The following is a 17003-nucleotide window of genomic DNA, read 5'->3' as shown; positions in this document are numbered from 1 at the left end:
AAGGTATCTGCAGCAGGGTTTTCTTTCCCGGGCCGGTAAACAATGTCGTAACTGTAGCAAGCTAGGTCTATCCGCCATCTCATAATTTTTTCATTCTTAATTTTCCCGTTATTTTTCCCATCAAACATGAATGCCACGGATCGTTGGTCCGTAACGAGCGTGAAGTGGTTTCCCAGTAAATAATGTCTCCATTTCCGCAGCGCTTCAACGATGGCGTACGCTTCCTTCTCTATCGCTGAGTGTCTCTGTTCGCTTCTAGAGAGAGTTCTCGAGAAGAACGCGACCGGCCGCCCAGACTGATTAAGTGTAGCAGCTATGGCGTGATTTGAAGCGTCGGTTTCCACCACGAAGGGCACCGAGCTGTCGATCGATAAAACCACGGACTTACTGATATCATCCTTGAGGTTGTGGAAAGCTCTTACAACAGCGGCATCTGGTGGAAAGTTTTTGCAATGCACTAGGGGATGTATTTTCTCGGAGTATTGCGAAATCCATCTCGCATAGTAAGCGAACATCCCGATCACCCGGCGCATTGTCTGCAAGTCCTGAGGTGGTGGAAGCTCACGGAGCGGGCGCAATCGCTCAGGATCAGGCTTAATTGTGCCGTCGGCTATTGTGTAGCCGAAAAGGTCAATTGACCTTGCCGAGAATATGCATTTCTCGTAGTTGAGAGTCAGATTATATTTTCTAGCAATGCTCAAGAATCTGTCCAGATTCCTATCATGTTCCCTCTGATCTCTACCGCACACTGTGACATTATCCACGTAAACAAAAGTGTCTTTGAGGTTTTCATCTGAGATGATGTCGTCCATAACCCGTTGGAAGCAAGCTACCCCATTCATGACACCGAAAGGTATTCTCCTGAATTGGTAGAGGCGCCTCCCTGCCTGGAATGCAGTGTAAGGTTTGTCTTCCTCTCGGATGGGAATTTGATGATAGGCGCTTCGCAAGTCGATGGTACTGAATACCTTATAATTGGCCACGCGTTCGACCATCTCGTCTATGCGCGGCAGGGGGTAGGCGTCAAGTTGGGTGAAGCGATTGACCGTTTGGGAATAATCGACAACCATTCGTTTCTTATGGTTCTGACTGCTGGTTACTAACACCTGTGCGCGCCATGGCGAATCGCTCGGTTCTATAATTCCCTCTTCCAGTAATCGCTTGGTTTCCGAAGTGATGAAATTCATGTTAGCAGTGGTATATCGCCGCGATTTGATCGCTATCGGTTTGCAGACCGGCGACAAGTTAGCGAACAGCTGGGGGGACGTCACCTCTGCGGTGGTCAACGCATTTAAAATTAGACGAGGCTTGCTTCCTCCAAAGGGTATTTCGACGCTCGTGTGCTGCTTGAGGACATTATGACCCAGAATTACGTCTGCGCACAAATCACGAAGCACCAGTACCCTTACATCCCGATGCGTGTACCCTTTTACGTCCAATTCAATATTGCAGTACCCTCGTACGCGGGATTGTAGTGAGGTGGCGGCCATGCATACCGTATTGTCAGTCGGGTGGATTACCCATTTCCTGCCCTTCACTAGCGAGCTGTTGACGAAACTTTCAGAGCTACCGGTATCAATCAGTGCCTCAGCCATATGCCCGTTAATTCGTACGTTGATGATAGCCTTGGATAGATTCCCCGGGAGGCTGCAGTTAATTTATTCTGCGAGTAGAGAGCCGCAGAAGTGGGTTTATTTCTCCTTAGAGTAGATTTACATACCCTGGCATAATGCCCTTTCTTGTCGCAATTCATGCATGTGGCATCTCTGGCGGGACATTTTTGACGAGGATGCCTTTTGTACCCACAAAAGAAGCATTTACCAACCGGAGCAGTTGCTGAGGAGTTTGACGTGGCCTGGGTATCCGGCTCCTCGGGTGTTTCTCCATCCCCTATGTCTGGCTGTGTCTGTGCCAGTGGGGTTCCTTGAGTTCCCACCGTAGCAGCGTTCATTAGCAGCATCGGTGTCCCAAATGACTCAGATTGCTGCTGAGCCGTATCCATCGCTCGTGCCTGATCAACTACCTTGTCAAGAGTGGGTTGCGCTTTCTCTAGTAAGCGTTGCCGTATGTGGGCTGATCTGAGTCCTTGGATGAATGCCTCCCGTGTGGCTTCCTTTCGGTGTTCCTCGGCGCTTACGGCCCGGAAGCTGCCGTCTTTTCCCAGCTGATTCAGAGCTTGCAGGAACTGATCGATTGTCTCCCCGGCTGCTTGCTTGCGTGTGTTGAGAAGATGTCGTATGTATACCTCGTTCTTGGGCTTCACGTAGAGCGCCTGCAGCACGTCAATCGCTGCTTCGTAAGTGTCGCACTCCGAGAAGAGCCTGTATACGCCGGGCGAGACATGATTCACGAGAGCGGCAAATTTGTCGGCTCCCTCCTCGATGATGGTCAGATAGTGTGAGAAGGAACAGAACCAATGCGACCATTTCATTTCTGCGTCAGTCGCGTTTGGGTCTGCGTCGAACCTCTCTGGTTTGTAGATCTTGTCCATCGTTGGTTGAGAGAGCCGAGAAAATCAAATGGAATAAATTGAAATGAGAGCGAGAGATGAACCTTCAGAGTTTAGGCTTTATTCCATTTGATTGGAGCCGCTTCTACGGGCACACCGGGGAATACAGGTTCACCTAGGAGTACATAAGCAGTAACGTATACATGTGTGATTAATCATTGCAGAATAAATCCGCGTAAGCACGGAGTTCGATATAATCTCCATTCTCACCAGTCAATGAGCACCTTCAGTTAACGAGCATCAAGTGAACAGCCGATGTAAATGGCAACGCCCCGGGGACAACCACTCGTGCCGCAGAGACCTCCCCTTATACGCGAGACGCACAACATGTGATCCCGCGTCATGTCCCTCAATTCACCTCAATTCACCACAACTTTGTCCGTCCGCGGGATCGGCAAATCCACCGCGTGCGTTTCCGGACCGGGACTTCACTCTCGCAAGCGAGCACGTGGTGGTCTCGTGCGTTGCACAGCACGGACCTCGTGCTCACTGCTGGGTGAACCCGGCACGGTCCCCGAAACAACTACAGCCGCTACTCGGCTTTCTTTCCTCTCATGTCTCCGTCGTCGCCTCCATTCGACCCACGCACACCTGCGTGTTACGACGCTCACACTCCACTCCATTACATTCACACCGGGAGACGCGGCTGCGTGCTCCCGCATGCCAACCGACATCTCCCTTACATACCGCTCTCTCACACACACGGTCTCCCTTGCACAAACCATACCACTCACACGTGGTGCTCCATTCACTCGCGCGGGGGCACTCACCCACGGTGCCTCACCCACACACGCGAGGGCACTCACCCGCGGTGCCTCACTCACACTCCGTGCCTCATCCACACACGCGGGGGCACTCACCCGCGGTGCCTGATCCACACACCGTCCCTCACTCACACACGGTGCCTCATCCACACACGGCGTGCTGGGAAGCACGTACTCGGGCACCATCGCCACCACACCACTCACACACGGAGTCGCTTCCACACACGGGGACGCACTCACACCTTGCCCCACACACACAGGGACAACCACACTGGGGATTCGTGTCCCCACAAGGGTCTCCGGGGCCTCTATACCCCCCAAGATCTCCGTGCACCCGTTCGCAGCACCCGTCCCCTCAACCTCGTGAAGCACGACCGAACTCACCTGGTCGTGATCCGCCTCAAGGGGGCATACTCCCTCCCCTTGTTCCTGGAGGAGGCCATCCAGGTGCTCGCACTGGGTCCCTACACGCTCCGCGAGCTCAACCTCACTATCCTCCACTACCTCCGTGTGTGTGTGCGCGTCACTTACCTTGTCATTATCATGCAGTCTCTCTATTTTTTTTGTCTCCCGTGTCTCTATACATTTATAAGTTTCTGTTGTCCCCTCCTGTCTATTAGTCTCCGCTTCTTTCTGGCGTCTTTCCCTTATCTTTATGTAGGTCAACCTTGCTTTCTCTTTAAGTCGCTCCCGTCCTTCCCTGTTTTTCACTCCTTGCTCTTTCACGATCTCCGCGTTCCTCATCCTTGCTCTCCGTATTAATTGTTCTTTTCTCTCCCTCGCAATTACTTTCACCTCGTCTCTTGTCTCCCGAATTACTTTTTCCTTACCCGCCTCCACCGCGGGCCTGTCAGCCGCTGCGCCCCCTTCCAGCTCGTTTGGTCCCACACGTGGAGTCGCCATTCCCAGCTCCCTGGTCACGGCCTTCATGCCCGCCTGCAGGCATCGGCCCATGTTCTGCGTCTCCCCCCGGAGCTTTTTCATTTCTTCCTTAATTTGCTGTGTATTCGCATCCATCGTCGTTTTCACTTCATTTGTATTTGTATCCATCTTTTCGTTCATGCCTTTCATTTCGTTTGTATTTGCATCCATCTTTTCGTTCATGCCTTTCATTTCGTTTGTATTTGCATCCATCCTTGCTGTCATTGCCGCCAGCATGGCGCATAGCTGGGCCATGTCGGATGCACTCAGCTGAGCCGTTTCGGCAAGAGTTGGGGAAGGGTTTTGGTGGGGAGGGGGGGGGAGGTGTCATACACCGCGGCCGCTGCCGCACCCATTTCGGGCTCTGGGTTCAGTTGGGCGAGTTCGTTTTCCTGTACTATTAACATTTCCTGCACGGGGATTTCATCCTGGACCATGGATTCTACATTACTACACATATACATTTCTAATACCCCCGGCTCCCGCTCGCCTTGAGACGCCATCTTGCTTCTCTTAAAGGGTTAATTTGGCTCGCTCGTAATTTGGAGGGAATCGGGGGTCACTTCTCTCACCCCTGGACCGATTCCCGTGAATTTAGCCGGAGACAGGAGAGCCCGTTTTCCTGTTCTCCGATACCAGTGCCGCGAGGAGGGCGATGGATTTGTATCGCACGACCTGACACCAGTGTTACGGTATTCGCGCCCGCCGGCGTGCTGACGGCCACGTAACTCGAATCGCGGCACGTCGCCCACTGGACGGACAATCCAGTCGTGACCCTCTCGGACTAACGCCGGGAACCAGTCACGGGTGGACCTTTCGGTCTCACCGCGATCGAGCCAATCAGCCCCCGCGTGGGATAGGGTTGCTCGCCAAATTCGACCTACCTCAGTACCCACGCGGAGGGTAGACCGGGCGATCGCACCTCGCCGCAGGTCGACTTCGGACACGGGCCACTTAAGCGACCCGTTCCGTACTATCGGGATAACCGAGCGGTGTTATTCATCGACCTCGACGGTTCGATTAATTATCGGGCATATTCAGCCCACTACCAACCCTTTACGTGAAGCAAGATGAGGATTCAATGAAAGAAATGACGAAGCGAAGCGGGAAACAGTTCAACACAAAGCACATTTATTCGCGACGAACGGAAAGCGCACATATACAATTCCACCAAAAGCACACAGAAAAGAAAAACACAATGCAATTTACACAAAAAGCAAATGCGACAATGCAGATCTACTACCGATTACGCGAGCACACGGCAACACTTATACAATTTTACTTCACAGACGGCGCCGACAACACATACCCAAAACCAAGGAAAAGAATACCCTCAAGGATGAGGCGGGCCTGAGGCCGAGACCGGGTCGGGCCTACCCGTCTGGTGATGAGACGCGGAGCGGCGATGGTGCCTCAACTCCGCGGGCCTCGCGGACAGTGTCTGGTAGGGGGTGGGAAAGGGGCCCCCTTGGTCGCACTATCTCAGCGCGGGGGGAAACAGGAGGGGGTTGCTGATGCTCGGGGTATAGAGGATTCCTACTCTGCCTCGAGTCCCGCGACGAGCGTCTCCACCTCGGCCAGGTCGCGCTGTCGGCCTCCCTGGGGTGCAGCTCCCTGCACGACGCGAGCACCCCCTCGTCTGTCCTCGCCGCCTCTCCACAGCTCCGTCCCCTCCGCTCCGACTCCAACGCACACGACGACCAGCTCCTTCTTGCCAACTCCACCGCCCGCGAAGTCTTAACTCTCTGTACCTTGACTGACGAACACGGTCGCTTATATAAGCCTCGTGGCTTCGCTCTCTCATCTTTGACCCCCTCCCTTCGACCTTTCACCTCGCTCCCCATTGGCCCGAGAAAAAGTGGGCGTGAATGCTTTTTGATCCATAAATTTGCATATATCGATCGCCCTCCAACGCCCTGGGGGCGGGGCCAAATCGCCCCTCGCTCACCGATTGGACGGAACAAAAGTGGGCGTGTGTCGTTTTTGATCCGTTTTTGAAGTGGAAAATCCGTGGTTTTGTACACGCTGTTCGGCGCGCGCCCTGCACGAGTCCAACACCGGTACCCACAAGCGGCGCAAGAACGGTGGCGATGCGACGGTTGCGAGGTGTGACGTGAAGGTCGTGGCGGTTGTGGTGAAGCGGCGTTGTGGTTGGTGGTTGATGTTGTGACTGGTGGTGGTAACAATGGCGGTTGGTCCAAAATAAAGATAGTAAAAGAAAAACGGCTATCCTGAAGAGTCGCAGCACGCATGAATAACATTTATTCCCACTAGACAACGGGTTTGGGCCTAACTACACATGTACTTACCGAGATATCTCACCTAAGGGACCTGAATGGTGGTTTGCGAATTTGGTAACCACAACAATATATATATATATATATATATATATATATATATATATATATATATATATATATATATATATATATATATATGCATTCTGTGCATCGAGTATTTTGCCCATATCCATGCATTCTGACCTTTCAGGGTTAGGACGTGTGCATGTGTGATTGACCATGTACTTCAGCCATCAGGCTGAGGGGCATGTGTATGCTCATGGGACAGTCTTGTTGGACTGTGTACGTTTGCTGTGGAGTCTCAATCACATTTGCCTCACTCAATCGTATTTAATGATCAATACAGTTAAACCTCCTCGCAAGGAGCAGTGAGGCACAGATCACATCACATTTAATGGGCAGTGAGGCAGAGACAATGTGCTTGTGTGGCAGATAGCCATTGTCGCTCACATAACGCACAGCTCTGGCTGTTATGTGATGCGACCTGTGCCTTGCGATATGTCCATGTCCACCTCCATCATGCTAGGAGGTTTAATACTATATTAAACTGACCAGGTTTGCATAGTCACAAGTAAACAATTATGTGGTATGTCGTCCTGATGAGGTCATAAGGGCAAAACGATGGTCAGCGGCTCCACTGTCCTTTACTTCTGACTTTTAAATCCTCGATTTTTAAAACAGACTCGAGTACGTCATGCTGATATGTTCAATGCGTTTTGCATTTATCGGGTCGGAGGGGCTTTGTTTTAATTTTTCTTGATATTGACACGAAATGTTTTGAATTTACATTATATGTATATTGTACAACTGTATTTTGACATTATTACAAAAAAAAAACAACCCAAAACTTACTTGCTCCGTGGTGTCTTCCACCCTGCTTTCTTATTGCAGTCGATAATGGCATCCATTGCCTTTTTCTACAGCAACTACCTGTTTCTGCAATGGCAGCTCCTGATTCTTGGTGTCGTCGCTATCCTTGGTGCGATGGCATTCATTATTGCCGAGACGTTGGCTACACATTTGAGAAGCCACTAACAGCTGTAATGTTCACAAGTTTAGTGACACTCTTGTATGTAAACGCTATTATTGTTGGAAGCCCATTTCACTTGACAAGGTAAATGCTTCAACAAAGTTGGAGTCAATTTTAAGGAGCTAGTTTTGTCTGTGCCAAGTTCAATCCAGTATTGACTCTACAATGCTGAAAAGGGTCTGGTGAAGGTATTCTTGTTCTTTCTCCACAAGGATGCAATCCATGACCTTTACCATGATGACAGATATTTGAAAACCTTGTTTTGTAGGTTTATGTTGACTACATATGTGCATGTTTATAATCTTCTGCAAAGACACTTCTGCTTAGTCCAGTTTTTTCTGCATGGGTCTCTTATAGGAATACTCTCCCTAAAGAACCTTACTTAAGACAGTGATGGATAAAGTTTATACAGAGTTTGTAACTGAAGTTTTATGCCATGTGGATGCAAGATATCCCATTGTTTACTTTGTAAGAGTTGTTGTTTGAGCTGGTGCACTGGCCACATGAGTACAGAATTTTGTTAGAGGATCTAGATTTTAACTTGACCATTTAAACACATACTACTCAAATAAAGTTGAGACTTCAGGTTAAGCAAATAGATAATGCTGATGCAGATATAATACTGTTACGGTGGTGGAAATTCACAGAAAACCATTCAGGTTCCCCGAAGATCAGTTATTTTGATAAGTGTGTGTTCCAGGTTAGATTCCCCCACCAATGTATAACGGGTATTGTTCGTGTGCCAGGCTGTGAATCTTTGAGTTAGCCGTTATCCTGTTCTATGTTTTATTTCAAATAAACAACAACTCAACAACCACGTCATCTCCACAACACATCGACTCTTCGACAAACACCATAACATCCTTGACAGCAGCAAAGTGCCGTCGGTGCGAACTCGTGCCACGACAGGCAGGGTGATTTCAACCACGTCCGCGTGTGATCAGCCGCTTTCACGGCAAAATCGGATCAAAACGGCCTCTGCCGAGAAACGAACTGTCCAATTGGAAGTGAGAGGGGCGGATCCAGCCTGGGTGAAGGTTCAAAGGTGAAAGGGGGAAGGCGCCGCTTTCGGGTGGCGAAGCCTACAGCAGCTTCTCCCCTCGGGGCTATAAAAAGCCACGTTGGGACGCCGAGTAGAGAGAGAGAGAGAGTCGGTCGGTGTCGTGTCGCAGAGTTGGTGAGTTGGTTGGTGGTGAAGCTGACGAGCGGAGGTGGTTCGACGGCTCGTTCACCGGTGGAGCCTGGAGTCGTCGGAGCTAGCGGCAGCATCGGAGCGTGGGGGTCTGGGCAGACAGCCCTGATACGGTCGGGTGACGCCGAGGAGTGAACGGAGTCTAGAGGAGCATCAACTCTGAAAGAGCAAGGGACCTGTTTGCTCCTCCGAAGCGTCGCCGGCCAGGCTCGCCAACAAAGGGGCCGCGACGAAGCCGGACCACCGAGACCGACCAAACAACCGTACAAGCTGCTCGTCAAGCCGCCCAAGCGACTGGCGCGTTCGCGACGCACCGGACCGAACGGAGACACCAAGGGTCGCGATCACGAAGACCATCGAGTCGCCACCAGGGCGGCGAGGTAACCTGCCCGGCCTCCCAGAGCTTTTCGGTCATCCCGGCTTTGAGGAATATTAAAGGCTTACGAGCCCATGTCTTTTCTTTCTTGAGTTTTTGTATGCAAGTCTGTGGTGCCTTGTCTTTAAGTAGAATTGTTGTTAAGTGCATGCCTGTATATACTTGCATTCCGAATAGAAATCGGCTGTAGGCTTTTGCATGTGTCTTGTCCCCGACCCCCTTTCATTGCATTACGTGTGAAAATAAATCCCCCATTGTTTGAATGTCAACCCGCTCGTTGCGTCACTTTCTCCATTGACTGCCATGGTGCACTCGGGATATTAACTGGCTATTCAGGCCGATAAAAGGGATCATTTGGTCCGACGGGATTTGGAGATTTATAACCGCTCGGCTTTGCATACGGAACGAGCTGCTTAAGCGGCTCGTTTTCGTGCAGGTCCCGTCGAGGTACAAACTCTCGGTAGTCTGTGCGCGAATAATTAGGTAAATCGATAATTTGCCGATAAACCCTGTAGCGCGGGCAGAGCATTGACAAGTTTGTGGTGTATTAAAAACACCCGTTGCTGGGTTTTGGCGTTTGTCTGGAAGCTACGACTAGATTGTCGCGTTCGATGGACGCGCGGCCTGGATTGGGCTGAAAAGGTCGTGTGCACGCCGAACGGGCGGAAATCTACAACAATATACATAGTGTGCCAAATGAATGATCTTCCTTTGTCCAATTTTTTTCAGACGTAAATTTTTGTGGAGAGATAAGACTATGCAAAATAAAAAACAAAGAAAAAAAAAAGTGTAACCCATGATGAGCGGTTTGTGGTCCACCTCATTGGTATAATTTTGATTCCAATGGCTGCTCCAAAATCTGGGCCATATTGCAGGTGTGTACCACTGGGTGGATTTGCCTATAAAAAACGTCATTACGGTGTTTCGACGACCTTCACAGAGTTATGGAACTAGCTACATAATTTTTAGTATGTCCTCCTGCAGAGACATCAGGTGGCATTTCTGCAGTCAAATGAATTTGTATCATTCGGATAAATAAAAAAAATTGAGTAATTTCTGAGAGGAGATTGGGACCATACTCTATGCAGAGCGTTGGTGCTAAGCAGTCTCCTTGGCTATTGGGTACAATCCTGGACAGGTCGTCACTCCAACACAGTATACCAGCATGCTGGCATTTATTTTGCCAACCTCGGAAGGATGACAGGCTGAGTTAACCCCACCTGGTATTAATTCAATGTCTGAGCGGGATTTGAACTCAGGACCCTAAGACCCAAACCCCACCACCCTAACCATGAAGCCAATACCAGGCATAATTGATGAACTACCAACAAAATATTTATACATTTGTAAGTGTGGTTTAATTATGTTTATTTTCCACTATGGAAAAGTAGAAAGTAATGTTTGAGGAGGAGATTGGGACCATACTCTAGTCAGAGAGTTGGTGCTGCTGAAGCAGTCTCCTTGGCTATTGGGCACAATTCTGGAAGGGTCGCCACTCCGACACAGTATACCAGCATGCTGGCACTCATTTTGTCGACCTTAGAAGGATGACAGGCCGAGTTAACCCCACCTGGTATTGATTTAACAGCTGAGCAGGATTTGAACTCAGGACCCTAGGATCCCAAGCCCACCACTCTAACCATGAAGCCAACACCAGGCATAATGTTTGAGGTAGTACTGTTAAATTAATCAGATTAGCATTATGGAACCTCCTGGTGGACTTCCCATGGAAGCAAGAAAAACTGTTTCAAAGGTGTCTTCATATTTAAAAAAAACATTTATACTCGGTCTTCAATGTTTAGAGCAAAACATTAACAGTTTTTACACAGAAAAATAATGAAAGGCTAAAGTGTCTATCAGGTTCTAGACTCGGAGAGGTGCTGAATGACAAAGGGCAATGGATTTATCAACTACCTAAGGGTATTGGGGTTGTGGGGGGGGGGGGGGTTGTAAAGAGGAATAACAAAACGAGTAAAAATAGTGCAGAGGAAACAGAATGGGAAACAAGCAGTATGTGAAGAAGAGATCACGAATGTGAATGAGATGCCGATGGGCATTGAATTTGAAAGATTGAGATGAGGAAGATGAAATAATGGACAATGGGAGATGATTTCACAATCACAAGAATAAGGAACGGATAGTCTGGAAACAATATGTAATTCCACAATCAGGATAATAGAGGGACTGCTTAAAAATGATCCAAACCCCTTTGTAAGATAATGCAATTCAGTACTTAATACGTGGAACTCTTTACATACAGAGTCCTCAACACATTCGGTGGAAAGAGTCAAAATGAACCACCAACATTCCTATTTATAATTTAGCCCTGGAGAAGTATAAGGGAATTTATTTTCTCTGCAAAGTAAGTCACATCTTCATAATTGCTGAATTGATATCAAGTAAGAGTGAGCTTCTACGAGTCTGAATATGGATTATGTTTCACAAATGTGCATCCAAGCAAATGAGATGTATAAAAGACAAGCAAAAAAGACATTAAATGTCATAGCCCCCGTTATTTCAGTAATTTTGCTGCACGGAGTTAGACAAGCCCATATTTATGTTCAACTAAAATGACCGACAATCTACCAGTTGGCCATCTTTGATCAGATCACAAAATAAAGTGAGATGCATGTGTATGCCATCCTGTACTGCGCTTGTGCCAAGTTTGAACGAAATCAGACCATGCGTGTCTGAGAAATGGTTGGGGACACATTTAAGTAACAAAATGGCCACCAGTCAGCCAACTTTGATCTGATCTCAAAAAGAAATGACATGCATATGTTAGCTATCATTCCTTATCTGTGTGCCAAGTTTGAACAACATCGGTAAAAAACATGTCCAAGAAATGGTTGAGGACATGTTCAACATGTTGAGACATGTTTAGACTTCCGCTTCCGGGTTTGGAACGTCAACAGATCTCCTTCGGGGCTCTCTGCTGACGATCTCAAAGTTAAGTTTCCGGTCGTTATCTGTCCCATTTTAACTGTTTATTCTCTCACTTACATGTTACTGTGTGTTCCGAGTTCGGTTTTGTTTCAAAAATCGTGCTATTTTGTGAGATTTTGTCGATTTTGTCATACCGGATGCTTCAGGCCTACCCTTTTGGCCTAACGGTACGATTGTGTTTTGTTTTTTCTCCCCATTACCTTCAATTACTATCTTCCTCACTTTCTTAACGTCCCCCATTCCTCCCAATTAATCACTCTATTTCTTATCTTGAATCAAAAACAAACAACAAAAAAAAATGCGATCTTTCTCCTTCCTCACTCATGACTCGATTCTTCTTCTTCTCCTCTTCTTCTTCCTCGATTTGTTCTACAACACTTCCATGACCTAATCTGTTGAAAACTCTCTCAAACATTAATAATAATAATAATAATAATAATAATAATAATAATAAAAAAAACGATCTCTTATCATGCTTCATCTTCCTCTCTTACACATGTGGTACTCTTTACTGTATCATAATGCACTACTCTTCTACTATTTAAACAGACTGCTCTCAATTCGACCTTTCCTTCATACCTTGCCGAAAAAATCCAACTGTTACAGCGTTTCTTCTCTCCATACTCTGAATTCGCCTTTATTGCATCCATCAAGAAACGTGTTAAATCACATCTCTGACCAAAAACTTTCAAAAACCCCAGTTTGTTATGAATGTTCACTTTCCATCAACCATTCTTTTTTTTCCAACTTCAGTGCCAACTCATCCCTCTCACCTCTCACTCTCAAAGCAACCATCACACTCTTCTCCCTCCAAGCCTCCTTCTCACCTCTCTCAAAAACTCCCCCTCACCTTTCTCCCTTCATTCATCCCCCTCGCTTATCCTTCTAAAAGTTGCCCCCCCCTATCATCCACAAAGCTGCCTCCTTCCACTGCCCTCTCACCTCCTTCTCTTCACTCCACCTCCTCAAATCCTCAACTGCCTTCTTCCCCCTATCTTGTCCCCCATCTCCCCCAGTACCACAGAGCCTTTTCTCCTCCTCATCTGACCCCTCCCCTAGCTATTCTGCAATCCCCCACACTCTTTCAACAACCCTCCTAACCTACCCCCTTGTCCCTTGTCCTATCCTCCCCCTCCCCCCCACCCCCACCCCCTGCACCCAAAGCCTCCTCCCCTCCCTGTTCATTAAAAGTGTGGACCTCAAATATCCGGAGCCTTCGCTCAAACCTTTCAGATCATTCCATACAGGTTGCCACTGACAAACCAGACATAATCTGCCTAACAGAAACTTTCCTCCCCCAAGACGTGTCTCACTCCCAAGTATCTCTCTCTAGTTACTCCCTCCTCCGGTATGATAGACCTGAGCCTCGTCCTGGTGGAGGTGTTGTTTTGTTCAAAGATTCTATTCCTCACTCTCCATGCACTGCCCTCACTCCCCCACACCCCCAGGAATACCTCTGACTACGGCTTCCCCTCCACTCCAACCTCATGTTTATATGTGCACTGTACCGTCCACCTAACAGTGATGACTCCATCGACACCTCACTATCCGCAAACATGGACCAACTTCTATCTTCTCATCCAAACTCTCTCTTCCTCATATGTGGCGACTTCAATTGTCATCATGCCCGTTGGCTAGGTGTGGGTACCTCTCTCACCTGTCATGGCACCTCAGCAAAAGCTTTCTGCGACTCATTGGGACTGACTCAATCGGTCAACTTCCCGACCCGGATCTCAACCAATGGTACTCCATCTCTTCTGGATCTGATTTTGACAAATTTCCCTGACAATATCTGCTACTCTTCCTTCGCTCCAATCGGTTCTTCTGACCACGTCCTTGTCAAAGTGGACATCTCTCTGGCTGTTATCAGAGAACCACCTCACCGCCGTCGAGTCTGGCATTTCACTCAAGCCAACTGGCAGGGTCTCCCAGCAGCCCTCAAACTTATAGACTGGTCTCCTATCACTACTTTCTCCAACATCAACTCATCCTGGGAATTCTTTCAAAGAAACTTGCTCTCCCTCATGCACAGATTTATCCCCTCTCGTGTTCAGTTGTCCTACCCTTCCTCCCGCCCTTGGTTCACTGAAGCTTGTGGTGAGGCAGTTGTCCTGAAACAACTTGCCTTTGCCTCACGGAAAGCAAACCAAACTCAGGGCAATCTCAGTTCCTTCCACAAAGCTCGGAACAAGTGTGTATCTACCCTCAGGAGAGCCAGAAAACAACATCTTTCTCATCTCAAGTCTGAGCTCTCAAACCTCTCTCCCTCCTCAAAATCCTGGTGGCGTCTAATCAAATCTGTTTCTGGTGTATGTTCCCCCTCCATCCCCTCCCTTACCTCAAATGGCCGCACTGCTGATACCGCACGTGAAAAGGCTGAATGCCTAAACTCGGTGTTTGCAGCTAAATCTTGTGTCCAAAACCCATCACTTTCTCTCCCCACCTTACCCAGTCACACCCAACTGTCCCTGGACTCTGTGTCCTTTTCTCCTGACAAGGTGGAGAGGTTGCTGTCAAACCTCGACTCAGATTCTGCAACCGGTCCAGACGGCATCAGCCCACGTGTCCTCAAAACCTGCTCTTCTGCTCTTTCTCACCCTCTCTCTGTTCTATTCACACTCTAAGCTCAAGGTCATCTGCCATCTGCTTGGAAATCAGAAAACATCACTGCCCTGCACAAAAAAGGTGCAAAAACAGATCCCTGCAAGTGCAGACCAATCGGCCTTCTCCCAATCATCAGCAAGGTTATGGAATCCATCATCACTTCCAACATCAAATCCTTCCTCTTCTCCAATGGCTTGATTTCTGATCATCAATTTGGTTTCAGACCAGGTCACTCTACCCTGGATATGCTGCTTCTGCTCTCCCAACAATGGATGGAAGTCCTGAATGCCAGACAGGAAATCCGAGCCGTATCCCTGGACATATCACGTGCTTTTGACACAGTCTGGCACCCTGCCCTGCTCACCAAACTCTCTTCCTATGGTATCCAAGGCCATCTCCACTCATGGCTCCCAGACTTCCTCTCCTGTCGCAGTCACCGTGTGGCCCTAAATGGAGTTCTTTCATCCCCTCTTCCTGTCCAGGCTGGAGTTCCTCAAGGTAACGTTCTGGGCCCTGTTCTTTTTTCTGGTTTTCATCAATGATCTCTCCGACTCTCTGGAAAATCCTCTATATTTGTTTGCTGATGACTCCACCCTCTGCCGTACCATCGGTCATCCCTCAGACCGGCAAGCAGCAGCTTGTTCGCTCAATGCAAATCTGGATAAAATCACAAACTGGTCCATAAAGTGGAACATGTCTTTCAATCCGGACAAATCTCACACTCTCACTATGTCTCTTCGAAAGGACCGTTTAGAAACCCCCCCATCCACTTTCTCAACAATCCTCTGGAAGAAGTCCTTTCTTTCAAACTTCTGGGTTTCACTATCTGCCATGACCTTTCCTGGGAAAGCCACATTTCAAACCTCGCCTCCAAAGCCAGTTGCCGACCGGGATTCCTCCGTCGTGCAATGTCTTTCCTCGGCCCACCTGAGCTCCTGACCACTTACAAAGCTTTTGTCCGCAGCCTGATGGAGTACTGCTCTCCCCTCTGTGCTGGTGCTTCTGCCTCCCACCTTTCTTGGCTTCATGCTGTAGAAACCAAGGCATTTCGGATCATTGGCATTTCCCACAATGAGGCTGAGTCTTTCGGCTTCTCACTCATTCACCGCAGGTTGGTCGGTGGTCTTTCTGTCTTCTCTCCAGCCTCGCCCCCCCCCCCCTGCTCTCTCCGCGATTTGTCCCCACCACATTTCCGCAGGGCGCTCAAGGTCCGCCAACAACCCCTTTCTGGTAAAACTGCCAAAATCACGAATCACTGCTCACCTTCACTCTTTCATTCCTCTTTTTCCCGCCTTTGGAATAAACTCCCTCACTCTATTCATTCCCATTCTTCCCTCCAGGCCTTCAAAACAGCTGTTCACCACCACCTCTTATCATCCCCCATCCAAATCCTCGATCTTTTCTACCCCCGATAATCCATCCAAGCCCACCTCCTTCAAATTCCCGGCTTTCCTTCCTGAAAGTCCCTGTAATGTCCATCATCTATTCCCCATGTTCCCCGTTCCATCCCTCTCCCTTCCACAGATCTCCTAATGTCTCTGTTCCCCACTGTTTTGTCCTTCCCACTCCCTCCTCTCTTATCTCATGTCCCCCATGATGTGCATTGTGTGTTAGTTCTCAGACGAGCCTCGACAAGGTATACAAAAAAAAAAAACATTGGGGTATTTTTTCAACTAAAATGGCCGCCAGTCAGCCATAATGACTGGCGAAAAAGCATGACGGGCATATGTAAGCCATCATTCATTACCAGTGTGCCAAGTTTGAACAAGAGCTTTTAATGTATGTCCGAGAAATTGTTGAGGAAGTGTTCGAAACCGGGTTTTTTAACAACTAAAATAACCGCCAGTCGGCCATCTTTGATCGCTTTGTGAAACAAACTGATGCGCTTATGCATACCATCATTTCTTGTATTTGTCAGGTCAGGTCAGGTATGGGAGCATATGCCAGAACAGCGCGTCGCTGCGTCCACTTTCCGCCGGTACTCCAGGGGCCTCCGTCTGGCCATCCCCCAGGCAGATGCCAGGCCCATCCCCATCTCCTTGAGATGATGGTCAACCTACTGCAACCACGAGGCACGTGCTCAGCCCACTGGCCTCCTCCACTCATGAGACTCCCTCGCTGAGAGAATCTGGTGAGCAGGATCAGCGTCAGGAAAACGAGCCACATGTTCATACAGCCGCAACTGACGCTCACGGACTATGCAGGTAACAAATCTCATCCGAGTCTCTCTCAGTAACCGCTCGTTGGACACAAAATCTGACCAGCGATAGCCAAGGATTCTCCGAAGAGACCTGGTACCAAAGGAATTAAGTCTCCGTCTCAGATCCTTGGTCAGAGTCCAAGTCTCGCATCCATAGAGCA

The 17003-nt window shown here is 48.7% G+C and overlaps 1 protein-coding gene across 6 annotated transcripts in view; it reads left to right on the top strand.

Moving 5' to 3' along the window:
• Positions 1-17003, top strand: part of LOC147021771 (UNC93-like protein MFSD11) — a 156289-nt gene that overhangs the window by 128592 nt on the left and 10694 nt on the right. For 5 of the 6 annotated variants that reach the window (XM_085892126.1, XM_085892125.1, XM_085892124.1 and 2 more), the window contains one exon: positions 7386-8338. In XM_085892126.1, coding sequence (XP_085748252.1) covers positions 7386-7529 — 144 coding nt within the window. In that variant the 3' untranslated portion in view covers positions 7530-8338. Of the gene's footprint in view, positions 1-7385; positions 8339-17003 lie in introns of those variants that run through there. The other variant, XR_015060920.1, reaches the window with a different exon arrangement.

Source organism: Eptatretus burgeri, chromosome 8, assembly GCF_056783735.1.
Source record: "Eptatretus burgeri isolate ZD-2024b chromosome 8, Ebu_testis_v1, whole genome shotgun sequence".
Classification (NCBI taxonomy): domain Eukaryota; kingdom Metazoa; phylum Chordata; class Myxini; order Myxiniformes; family Myxinidae; genus Eptatretus; species Eptatretus burgeri.
Note: the sequence above shows the minus strand (reverse complement) of the source record. Positions and strands in the feature narration are given on the sequence as shown.